The following is a 12,900-nucleotide window of genomic DNA, read 5'->3' on the forward strand; positions in this document are numbered from 1 at the left end:
AACTATAACATCCCTGTAAACTTTGTTTTTTCAAGTGGATAGATAGATAGATAGATAGATAGATAGATAGATAGATAGATAGATAGATAGATAGATAGATAGATAGATAGATAGATAGATAGATAGATAGATAGATAGATAGATAGATAGATAGATGGTTTGATTATTGGGGAGACACCCTAACCCCCTCCTTTTTATAATTATTTTTATGTTTTTCTTTTTGTCTTGTGATGTCTCAAGCCCCCTTTTTTGTAACCTTACCACCCTATTCCCTAACCCACACCTAAACCATAAAAAGAACCCTTACCACCTGTTAGAAATGGGGCCTCCAGTTGGCAGAGGTATCACCCTATCCAAGTAGGGACCACAATCCTAGTCAGTCAGGGTAAGTCATTTATACTCCCTAAATTAACCTGTGCTTACTCTCTGGTAGCTTGGCATAGACCAAGCAGGCTTAAATTAAGAGGCAATGTCTAAAGTATTTGTGTAACACTTAAATTACAGAAACACAGTGAAAACACCACAAAAGGGCTCAACATCAGTTTAGAGAAATAGAAACTATTTTTCAGATAAAAACAGGCCCAAAATTACAAAAGTCCAACCACATTTGCATAGGTTATCACATTCAAGTGTAGCGTTGAAAATCACAGTGCTCAAAAAGATGTGAGCGCTCCATTTACAGGATGACGGTAATGTCTTTTCAGTGTATTGCTGGAAAAGCCCTTGCAATTATAGTTCCGATACGGACTCCCAACCTTAAAATTTTACAGGGGATCTCGGCTTCCACAGCTCAAACTTCCACGAAAACCATGGCGGTAGGCAGGGTCATTATCCCACGGGGGACAGTGACGCCGCTTGGCTAGAGACTGTAGTCTCCAGCCCAGCAGCTATTACCACCCTGTCGGACAGAGTGGTACATTGGTGGTTTGGCTTGAGCCAAACCGCCAATGTCAGATTTTGGGAAAAGGTACCGCCAGTCTGTTGGCAGTACTTTTCTCCAAAATACCACTGTCCGCCAGAGTCATAATGAGAGCCTATGTCTTTCACAACAATGCAATTATTAATGGTTATTTGGTACCCATCCGGTAATTTCTAAAACAAATATAGCCAGGAAGTGTGGTAGATGTGTGTCTGGAAATAATGTAGCAGACTTGTGACTCCAATGTCAAGTTGATGTAGTCTCTGATTATTTATCACCAAGTCTGCTCTGAATTACCCCTTATTTTAATAAGTAGCAAGAATGTGCTAGGCAAGGAACCAGTGCAAAGTGGGAAGTATTGAAAGAAAGAGTTGCTTAATATTAATTCCTCAAATAGATGTACTGCAGCTCTAATGTAACAGGATTATTTTAGAGCAAGAAACGCTTTGGCATCTCCTGGCCCCATCAATAGGACATCCTTAGGCAAAGCCACAGAGATTGGCCAAAGGCTACTCATGATTAATACAGCGTTGTTCTAAACTATGGGCTGTGTTTTTTGCCACTGCATGTCAGTTCATCTGTAACACAGGGTAATGTCTTACTCTACCTAAAACATTTGGCCCCACCTTTTATTTAAGGTGAACTTTCATCCCAAGCAGATAACTGCATTCATTAATTTAGCAAATAAAATCTTCACTGCTGGACAAACCTCTTAGAAAATCAACATGCCTTTTTAGGTAATAAAGTATCTTGTACTATATTGACATTATTGGCCTCCACCCACCAGGTTGTCAGTGTTCAAACTTAAAAATGTGAACTATCAGCAGTAACAGTTCCTTGGAAAGAGATGGCAACACAGCCTTCTTCACGATAGTGGGAGCTCAAACTGGTCTATCTGTTAAATTTTGAAAAATAATACTTGTTATAAATACAGATAAAAACAGTATAAATAAATAGGACAACAGCTCTAAGGTGTATTAGCTCTCTCTTAAAGCAGTTGAGGAGGAGAAACCATTGCAACCACGACAAGGACATTGCTGTTCAGTCTTGTGAACTCTCACTTTGTAAAGATAGAAGCAACGTAGTTGGGAAGACACCATACAACTAGCAAAATTCATTTTGTGTTTGACAGAGGACTGAGTAAAGAAGTTGCTTGAAAAACAGTCCCAAATTATTCATTCAAGCTTGTGCTTAGTGTTTAAAAGAGTTAGTTGTGGTGCCCAAAACTCTGCAATTAAATGTTGGTGTACCGAATACCAAGGCTGTGCAGTTTTAAATACACTTAATGCCTCTTTAATTCCCTGCCTTACACTCCCTGCCCCCTTATTCTCACTCTTGCAGGTTTCTGATTTATCCTTTGTGATGGTGATACTGTCTTTCCCTTTGTTGTAGTTCAATTGTGTGTGTTTTTCCCTCATTTGTCTGGGTCAACATCTGATGCAGAAATTTGAGTGCCGGTCCCCCAAAATAAGTGCTGGTGGCACCCACCTGCTCAAATTAAGCACTGGTACATTCTAAAAAGAAGGCTTTCTCGTTGCCAGAGAATAGTCATTAGTGCTTGGGCTTGCATTCCAGTTACATACTATGCTATGGTGCTGGGAATTCAAAAAACACAATATTACATTGTTTTCTCCACCTAAGGTTATTTCACTAAATATGTACATAACTCTTAACTGCATCTAGTTTTTAGGTGTGGTAGGAGTCGAGTCCATGCTATCTTGCAAGATGGTAGTTTATAACAGTAATCTGAATAATATCTTTCTTTTTCATTCCCCAGAAACAACAACAATGGGTATGTGTTTAGTTATTTTAAAGCTTAAACCAGGTGTCAATAATTTGCTGAGAAGGTATTGTTTTGTTATTAATGTGAAAAAACTGCAGAAATACCAGTAATACTACATACTGTATATACCTCTTCTGGTTAATATTCCATAATTGCATTAGTTGTTTAAAACACAAAAATGTATCCTTTCTTTTTTGGTGTTCAACTCCGATTCTCTTTAAAACACAGGATGGTATTCAATTTACTGGATCTGTGCGCAGGTAAACACCCACCCTTGATTTGCTGTCACCTCCACAGCTAAATTCAATTTCCTTTATTTCCTTCCAGACAGAAGGGCTCCAACGCTTCCCAGGCCATATGCACTGTATTCTAATGATAAAGCAGCCATTCCCTTTTTGTTGCAGATCCTGATTCTTGCTCATGCAGTAGGTGTCTATACTGTAAGCTTTACCCGCAACAGATAGTGCTTACTATAGAGTTATTTGTTTTAAGTCCTATGTTTTTGTCATCTCCACTGCAAAGCTAATAAAGATAAGGAAGCAAAAGTTTTATTGGATTGAATCAGCTCTGAAGTCCCAGAGAGTTCAGCCACCATAAGCACAGTGTGATTAATAGGACATGCAGAAAAGCTGTTTGTGTTGCTTAGATCATCTAGTTAATACAATACAAAGAGATTTCTTTTCAAATACATGTTAGATGAGCCTGGTATGTCAGGTCCTCCAAAAAGCACAATCATACCTCTACAGCAGAAACAAGTATCATAAGTAGGAGCTGACAGAGGACCTCAAGCCACACGTCATTTATCGTTTCTAGTCTTGGAATTGCTCACTGTTTTTTCTTGTCTCTCTGGCCCTCCATCTCTTTTTTGAACCATTTCAATCCCTAACATATCCAGTCTTTAAGACCTTTCTTTGAAGGATACTTCTAGCTACAGTTTACTCACCTTTAGAACATCCCCAGGTGCCAGACTGGATCTGTAAGATTTTTCAGCACAGCCCCTGCATGCCAGGAGGTGGCATTCAGTGGCCTATGATGACTTTGCTCCCCCAGAAAGTAACCACTGGAGCTGCATATATGTGCAACCCCAATGCACTGATGTCAGTTCCTCTGTCTCCGCACCATCATAAATGGTTTCAGAGATAGCTTCTATTTCTACCATCAGAAGGTGACCTTTTATCTCTTCAAATTTATTTACAGTGTGCAAGGGAACATGTGTCTGGGGTTTAAGCCCTGTGCAAATGTCACAAAGAAGGCAGGCTCACCAAAGTCAGTCGTGGACCACCTCCATGTGACAGTGAACTTCCTTACATTGCTGGGGTTTGAATCACCAGGTTGCAGATACACCCTACTCCTTCACAGAGGCTCTCTCATTCATTAGAGCTTTGTTGGGTACAGTGCACTTTTAAGCCTTCACTGTGGATCAACTAGTCCTGGACATTTGGGCTATGAATATGATGTTTCTGGCTCAGTCTTCGGTCTCACTGAGAATGGCTTTGATATTTTGTTTGGACTACTGGCATGCTGCATCCTGTTCATCGATCATGCCAGACTTCACATACACGCTCTGCTGTGGGATTTAAAGTTCCAGTAGGATCAGCACGAATGGGACCTGTCAACTTGCATTCATTTGTCAGAAGAGACTGCAAATGATCTGCAGTGGTGGCTGCTTAACCTGTGAAAATTGCAAACAATATTTGAGAATTAGTCTTCTGGCACACTGTACACAAAGCTTCCAAGGCTCTGATTCCTCAAAATGGAAGAAATACAGAACAATAATGTGATTACATGTTCATCAAGAATGTTTTATAAAGACATTCTTGACAAGCATTTGAAATGCAATGGGTCTTGTATTTGCTCGAGTTAAAGCTACTGACATTGTAAGTTTAAACCTGGACTTTTCTTGCCACATAAATTGGTCAACCTTGACTCATAATTTGGTATTTTCCTGCCACATAAGTCCAGTGGCTCTGCATATAACTAAAGCACTTCCATTAACCTTCTTCCTCTATCTGCAGCCAAAAATTAAAATGTTGCATTTTGCATCCTAATTTGAATCTGCCATGCTAATTCCAATAGAATACTACTTTCACCACCCCACCATGAGAGTTGCTGGCTGGCTGACACAATAAAAAAAAAAAAACAAGACAGCCATGTAGGAATAATTAGAGAAATAAACTAGAAGGGTCACCTAAACATATCAAGAGTGTACAAATAGTCATAGTGTAATAAGGATGTTAAGTTGGCCTGAATCACGGTCAGAATTGCAATAAGGAGAGATTAATAAAAACATATACAATTATCATATAATCCAATAAAAACTTTAATCAGAAATAAACGTTTGGCATTAGACTGTAATGCTCAGAACAGCCCCTAGAGGACACCACAATGAAAATAGCATTTGTAAGAAACATGGTCATGTTACCATATAGGTAGCTCCTAGATGGCATAGCCACATGAAAAGAAAGTGACTGAAAGTATTGCAATGTAACAACATATTTAGCACCTGGAGAGAGTAGTGCATTACACAATTTCAGGGCTAGCAGACCTACTGCAATGATAATACAAACAAGACCCTTAAAACACAAACTACTCTCAGCTGTGAAACAAACATTCTAGCCACAAGAGAGGTTAAAAAGACACTGAATGGAATGAGGGGTTATTATTTTTGGGTCCCCACTAACCTAGAGTGGAGACTCAGAGATGATCTAGACAGAAAGAGCAGGTTGTGGATGCCCTGCAAAGCATTATGGGGCGACCGGGTGCAACAAATATTGTATAATGTTGTCTGTAATGCTAAGAACAGCCCCTATAGAACACCACAATAAAAAATATAATTTGTAAAAAACAAGGTCATCTAACCATGTAATTAGACCCTAGAGGTAATAACCACATGAAAATAAAATGACACACACTGCTCCAAACTGTAAAATATAAGTTCCAGCCATTAGAGAGCTTAAAAAACTGTTGGGAGGGGTTATTATTTTGGAGTCCCCACTAATCTAGTGTGGGGCACCTAAATAGAAGGAGTGTGTCACGCCGGTCGTTTTGGTGGTGGTCCCATTGTCCTAGGGCCATCACAGGCTCAGTTATGGGCAAAAGTGTTTTGAAATAAATGCTTGCAAAGCATATGGGGCGACTTATCCCAAGTGCAGTGAATATTGTGGTATTGGCTCTCCTGCTCTACCTGGAGAGCTATTGCGGATTTTCTGTATCTCTAGTAAAGCTTTTATCAATTATGTGTTTTCGGGAAAGCTATGGAGCGTGAAGGGGGAGCCAAAAGAATTGACTCTGATTAGGTAACAGTGTGAACAATGTGACCAGCGCTCTCATACCACCAGTGGAGTTTGCGCTGTTAGCTCTGTGAGCACTGTGAGGGCCATGGCTGTCATGGAGCATGATAGGGAGAGACAAAAGTAAAAAAAACAGTTCACCCATGCTGAAGTATATCGGCAATCGTGCAATTATCCATGTAACAGGGTCAGTCTGCAAGGTGGTAACAAACCCGCACCAAGGCGGGAAAATTGTAAAGCAATTACCAATGACATTAAGGAATTTTTTAAAAGCAAACCCATGTATGAGTGAAAGTGATGGCCGTGAGGTGGGTGTGGTTGAAAGCCCACTATCCTTACAAGTCAAGGCGCTTGGGCGCTCGACCTAATAAAAAAAACTGTTATGAGGAAACGGGACTATGAAGAATTTTAATCTTAGCCGATAATAATGACACAATGAAGTACTTTTTTTTTACTGCCACTTTAGAAAATGGTGATCATTTTGTAATGGGAGAGGGTGAATGCTATATTCATGGGTAGAGTTATTGAGAGGTTTATCATTAAGGTCAGAGCAAAAGTTATGGGAAGGACGTAGGGATTTGGGTGGGTTAGCAGAAGGGCTTGGGGGTGATTAAGTGTTATGATTTGGGGTCCTCAGACATACATTGTATCTCTTGTTTGCACTCTTCTTTCGTAATTTAGGGCGGTATCCAATATATGCATTAGGGCTTTCTTTTTGTGGCACCCTGACGCACTGTCTGTAAGCTACTGCCCAGCATACTTTGTTTCAAGGCACTGTTTTCTGTGTGTCTGTGCAAACTGCCTTTTACCTCTGATGGTTCAGTTTTTTAAACACTGCCCAAAGTTATCGTGATGGCACACCTCTACTCATATTTTGCTTAATTCTGAAGAAGCAATTACATATTTCCTGAAAGGCTGTTAACATCTGAAACAGAATATGATATATATTTTGATTGATAGTTACATGTTTACTGTATTAGAGTTAGTGCTGAGTTTGCAAAACATTGAACTAATGTAATTAAGAACCTACACTAAGAAAATAAACTGTGCAATTTGTTTAACATATTTAAAGCGGCCATGCAGTGAATAATGTCACAATAGATCTCAAAATTTCAGTCGACGTCATGAATTAAGCCTTTCAAAATGCCCATTGTTGTTAGTGATTGCTAGATATGCAGGATTGTCTGAAAGGAACTGCTTTTTTCTGGACACTGGATGGCCCCTTTAAAGATGGTCTGCAAGAAGAAGGAGAAAAAGGACCCGGTTGGTAGAGGTATATCATGGTATTTTGGAACACATGCAAACATACTGTAACGTGCACTTTTAAGGCAAATATACAGATAATCATTTTCCCCTTCAATTGTGTTCTTTGCAATCAGGAACCTCAGGATAGTCTAATAATACATTCATGATTAACGAATCATCGCTTTTCAGTTTGACACTTGTAGTGGTTCCTTGTTTCTTCCACTTTTTGCCAACATTACTACTGCTATTGGTTGGCCATAAATACACATCATTCAGCACTTACAAAATTGACGTGAATGTGTATATTGGGAGGTAAATCACAAGCAAGAAAAAAATATGATTTATTACTTAAAGTTTCAGGAGCAGAATCATTGCCTTACGTTGATTAAGAACACCAAGGGGTCTCTGAAATGTGATCATGTTTCAGGCCCATAAGAAAATATGACAATAAATCAGAAGAAGTACATTCATTTTGGCGAGAAGAGTTTCGTGTTTTATTTATTTTGTCATTATTTTCTACTTTTTGATGTGTTGAGGGATGTCACAGAAGACCGGGCTCAAACCTTGTGACTCCTGCCACCAAATGATGTTCGTGACAGATCCCTATCTAATGCGTTTGTGGTGTTTGCAGCATGACCAGGACCTGAAATCGTGCTCCAAGTGCCGGGCCATGAACCCAAATGCTTTGAGGGAGCGGACCCTGAAGCTCATGGCGGACCGGCACTTGACTCCGCTTCCTGTCTCATTGGAGAGGAAGGTCACAAGACTGCTCGCGGAGTCATCACCACTCTTCGACATCCCATTCTAAATCTTCAGGACACTCAGTTCATAAGAAGAAGAAGTAGAAGAAGGCCAAACGTTCCTTGACTTCGCTCCATAGCTTGGCTGATGCAAAGCAGAAAGAGGATCAATGCTATAGGCCTCAGCCTGTGGAGCCTACTTCTGGGTCCGCTCGACGCCTCCCCACGCTCCCGGAAGCCAGAGCCACCCCTGCCCAGCTGAAGGAGTTTTACGAGGCCAGGTGCCTTATCTTTGGGCAGACCGACCCCCCTGGTGTGCCTTTAGGGCCGGGGGATTGAATAGGGGCCCCTCGGCTTCTGTGCTGGCGGCTTTGGCTCTGGCCACTGAGTGCCCCTCTGGTTCCATTGTCGGATCCATGCAGACGCCGGTTGCACAAACGTGACCTTCCATTGTGCCAATAAAGACATTGATGCTCCTGATGCCGGATGGACCCACAATCGACGTCAACCCAATCCTCATCCATGACGACCCAGAACAGCGTAGCTCAACGTCAGATCCGACTTCGATGGGGTCTTCTCACCCCAGGTGGATTCTGACCCATTTTATTATGGGTACGAATATGGGAAAGGATTGGAGGGGATGCTGGACTCTTTGGAATGCCAGCTAGACAACCGTGACTTGGACTGGGCGCAGAAATTGGGCGAGGCTTATGGTCTGGATACTTCTCCAGACACTAGCATGCTTTCTCCTCCTACCGTGGCTATGGCAGAGGGAATGTCTTACTCCATGGTGGTCAGCAGGGCGGCTGAAATACATGGCCTTGATCTTCTTTCTGTTGTAGTCAGGACTAACCTCCTGACAGAGGTGCTTTAACCTGGGGTTTCCACTTTTGAGACTCTCCTTGCGGTCCATGAACACGCATGCCTTTTGGGCCGCTACACCCATTCATTGTGGGATACGGTCACGCATCTATTGCCACCGGTCCCGGAGGAGCCTCGGCCCATCATCTCCCAAGCCGTTGCTGATGGAAGGGATGTGGCTAAGTTCACGATTCATTGTGGACTGGATGCTACTGATTCACTGGGCAGATCAGTTGCATCGACGGTGGTCATGAAGCGCCACACCTGGTTGAGGACATCTGGTTTTTTGGGGGATGTTCAACAGTCTCTCATGGACATGCCCTTCGATGGCACCCATTTCTTCAGAGACAAAGAGGACTTGGTGTTCGAGATGTACAAGGAGTCCATGGCTAAGGCTCGGTCCCTTAGCCTCATGGCTGCCCCTCACCCAGCACAGTCCCTTTTTGCCCCTTCTCTTGGTTTACTGAAGGGGCTCCCTGTCATGCCCTTTCCCTGCTAGTCACCGAGCCGCATGCTACTCCGCCTCTGCGCGGCCCAGGGGCACAGAATCCCACAGGCTTATGGGACAGGGAAACAGAGGTCTGCCCTGTCCACCCCCAACCCTGCTGCTGCCTCCAAACCCTCCTACTCCGTTCAACCATCTCAGACCAGTTGGGGGCAGGATCCGCCATCACCTGCCCCATTGGAAATCCATCATTGCAATAGGTGGGTTTTGCAAATAGTCCGAATGGGCTACTTCCTCCCCTTCGAGACTGACCCTCCGGCCATGCCTTTATCTTATGGCCACTTAGCGGAGGATCATGTGGCACTTCTCCATGAAGAAGTTGTGGCTCTCTTCACCAAGAAATCCATAGAGAGGGTTACTGAACCAGAAGTAGATTGTGGTTGTTATTCTCACTATTTTTGGGTGCCCAAAAAGGGCAAGGGCCTACGTCCTACCCTAGACCTTCGGCCCTCAATTTCTTCCCCAAGAAGAAAAAGTTCAAAATGCTCACTCTGGTACAGGTCCTCTCTGCCTTGGACCCAGGAGACTGGATGGTAGTGTTTGACTTGCAGGACATTTACTTCCATATACCCGTCTTGCCTGCCCACAGGTGGTATTTGCAATTCATTGTAGGTCACAAGCACTTTCAATTTACTGTGCTCCCCTTTGGCCTTACCACTGGCCCTTGGGTGTTCACAAAGGTGATGGCGGTGTTTACAACTCATCTGCTCAGGTTAGGGGTTTTAGTCTTACCCTCCCTCGACGACTGGCTATTGAGGGCTAACATGCCCCAGAAAGTCATCTCCCACCTTCAGACTGCGGCGAACCTTTGGCACTCATTAGGGTTCACTATAAACATACCAAAGTCACACCTGACTCCTTCTCAGAGCTCCCTTTTATTGGAGCTGTTCAGGACACAGTGTAGTTTGGGGCCTATCACCTGCAGTGGTGGCTTTCAAATCGCAATTGGTTCAATGGCAAATTCCTCTCCCTATCCCAACTAGATCTTACAGTAGTGACGGATGTGTCACTCCTGGGATGGGGCGGACACATTGGAGAGGTGGAGATCAGAGGTCTCTGGTCTCCGGTGGAATCCGGACTCCACATCAATCTTTTGGAGCTCCAGGAGATCAGACTTGCATTGAAGGCATTCCTTCCTTCTGTAAAAGAGAAATTGGTGCAAGTGTTCACACACAACTCTACCACTAAGTGGCACTGCGACAAGCAGGGTGGAGTGGGGTTGTGGACTCTTTGTCAAAAGGCTCTGTGCCTCTGGAAGTGGCTGGAACATCAGGACATAATCCTGGTGAATCAACATCTGGCAGCCTATCTGAACACCAGAGCAGACAAACTCAGCCGCTGATGCATAGTTGATCACAAATGGTGTCTCTATCCGGAAGTGGCACAAGGCCTCTTTCAGCAGTGGGGAGAGCCTTGGTTAGATCTTTTCAGCGGTGGCAGTTGACAGCTTTCGACCTTCTGCCCAAAGTCTGTGATGTTATCTTGGCAGCCAGGCATGCCTCCAACAAAAAACATATATGTCTGTCATTGGCATGTGGTACCAACAAGTCTGTTGATCCCCTTTCTTCACCTCTCTCTTCACCTCTCTTGTTCATTCTTTCTTTGACCCAGCAGGGCTCTGCTTTAGGCACCCTTGCAGGTTACGTATCAGCCATTTCATCATTTTTTACATTGCCATATCAATCTTCCTTTTTCAAGTCTCCTATTGTTGGAAGGTTCCTTAAGGGCTCACCCATTTGTTTCCTCTGACCCCGTTCATTATGCCCCAGTGGGAATTGAACCGGGTACTAACTTACCTTATGTGTGCTCCTTTTGAGCTGCTGCACAATTATCCCCTGCGGCTCCTAACAAACAAGAATGCTTTTCTTATTGCCATCAACTCTGCTCACAGAGTAAGTGAGCTTCAACCTCTTTCTTGCAAGCCACCATGTTTGCCTGTCCACCCTGACAAAGTGGTGCTCTGTACAATGCCTCCTTCATTCCTAGGGTTGTTACACCTTAGGCCAATCCATCACTTTGCCTACTTTTTACACACACCCACATCCCGCTCATGAAGAGGAGAGACTCAACCGACTGGATCCAAAAAGAGCATTGGCATTCTACCTCAATCGTACTAATGATTTCCCAGTGGACGGTCAACTCTTTGTTGGATATGTGGGTGCCAAGAAAGGGAGGACGGTGCAGAAGCGTACTATCTTGCGATAAGTACTGCTCTGCATCAAAATGAGCTATGCTTTGGCAAAGAAGCAACCCCCTGAGGGCTTGCATGCTCACTCCACCAGAGCAAGTGCTATTACCACAGCGTTAGCCCGCAGGGTTCCTATCCTGGATATCTGTCAGGCAGCAACATAGGCATCCCTGCACACGTTCACTGAACATTACTGCCTAGACGGTCAGGTGGGCAAAGATGGCTACTTTTGGCTGTTCAGTCCTCAGGCAGGCCCCTACCCCCTTGGATGACCACTTCCTGGGAGCTGTGGCAAAAATCAATCCCAGGGAGCAACATTCTTCAAAAAACCAACAAGGCTGAAACTGAATTTCGGAGGTTAGGTCTGGCTGAACACACCCACTGGTGTAGCTAAAAATCCTTAACACACCCCTCTCTTGCCCTCTCCTAATCTAATCAAGAGGGCACCTGGTTGTCTGAGATTGCTGGAAATGAGGGAGGTCCTGAGCTGCTCCAAAAGTCTTTCCTTCCTTTGAAGATAGGTTTGGCTGCTCTCCCCCCATCCTGTTTTCCCATCTGCCAGACTGTCAGAGAATGGCCAATCAGAGAAGGGCCTTACAGAGCTGAAGTATGCAACTTTCAGGTAGATTTTCAAAACTCTTTCCCTGAACTAGTTATATTAAATCCAGCAATGGAAAGTTGTGGGATTTATTATAACAATTAGTTTGATACCAAACTCGAAATATCTGGCTCCTGTTAGGACTCGATTAATTAAAATAACGTATCCCCATTTTAGCCTATGGAGCCCATTCAATACAGTGAGGGAAAAATGAATTTGGCTATTTTACCTCACCAGGGATTATAAAACAATTTTTATAAGGCCCTTGCTTTACGTAGCATCCAACGCTAGGGACACTTAATATACGCTTTAGGGGTGACTTATATGTAAAAATGAGGTAGTTTAATACTTTGGAAGTACTTTTAATTCCAAAGTCGAATTTGCATGTAACTTTAATTTAAAAGCAGCCAGCAAGGCAGGCCTGCCTTTAAAATGACCCTGAGCACCTCAGCAGTGCACCTATGGGGGTACTACCTATGCTGCGGTCCCTAAACCTTCATACCCTACCATACACTAGGGACTTATAGGTAGGTTGATACTGCCAGTTATAATTAGCCTAATTTACATGCTCATTTTACACAGAGCAGAAGCCCTGGGACTGGTTAGAAGTACCCAGGGCACCATCAGAGTCAGGAAAACACCAGCAAACAGTGGAAAATGAGGGCAAAAGTTCAATCAGCCCAGTTTTTACACAGTCTCCATTTGGTGAATGTAAAATACAAGTTTGTCCTTTCCCTTATGTCTTCTACAAAGGCACAGACTGTTTTTGAA

General features: G+C 43.3%; 1 protein-coding gene across 50 annotated transcripts in view; it reads left to right on the forward strand.

The window, feature by feature from the left end:
• Nucleotides 1–12,900, forward strand: part of LOC138288307 (mucin-19) — a 1,675,551-nt gene that overhangs the window by 703,472 nt on the left and 959,179 nt on the right. For 48 of the 50 annotated variants that reach the window (XM_069229764.1, XM_069229784.1, XM_069229763.1 and 45 more), the window contains one exon: nt 2,697–2,711. The exons of the other annotated variants lie outside the window; for them this stretch is intronic. In XM_069229764.1, the coding sequence (XP_069085865.1) occupies nt 2,697–2,711 (15 nt within the window). The remainder of the gene's footprint in view (nt 1–2,696; nt 2,712–12,900) is intronic. 50 annotated transcript variants of the gene reach the window in all.

This window comes from Pleurodeles waltl, chromosome 4_1 (genome assembly GCF_031143425.1).
Source record: "Pleurodeles waltl isolate 20211129_DDA chromosome 4_1, aPleWal1.hap1.20221129, whole genome shotgun sequence".
In the NCBI taxonomy this organism is placed as follows: Eukaryota; Metazoa; Chordata; class Amphibia; order Caudata; family Salamandridae; genus Pleurodeles; species Pleurodeles waltl.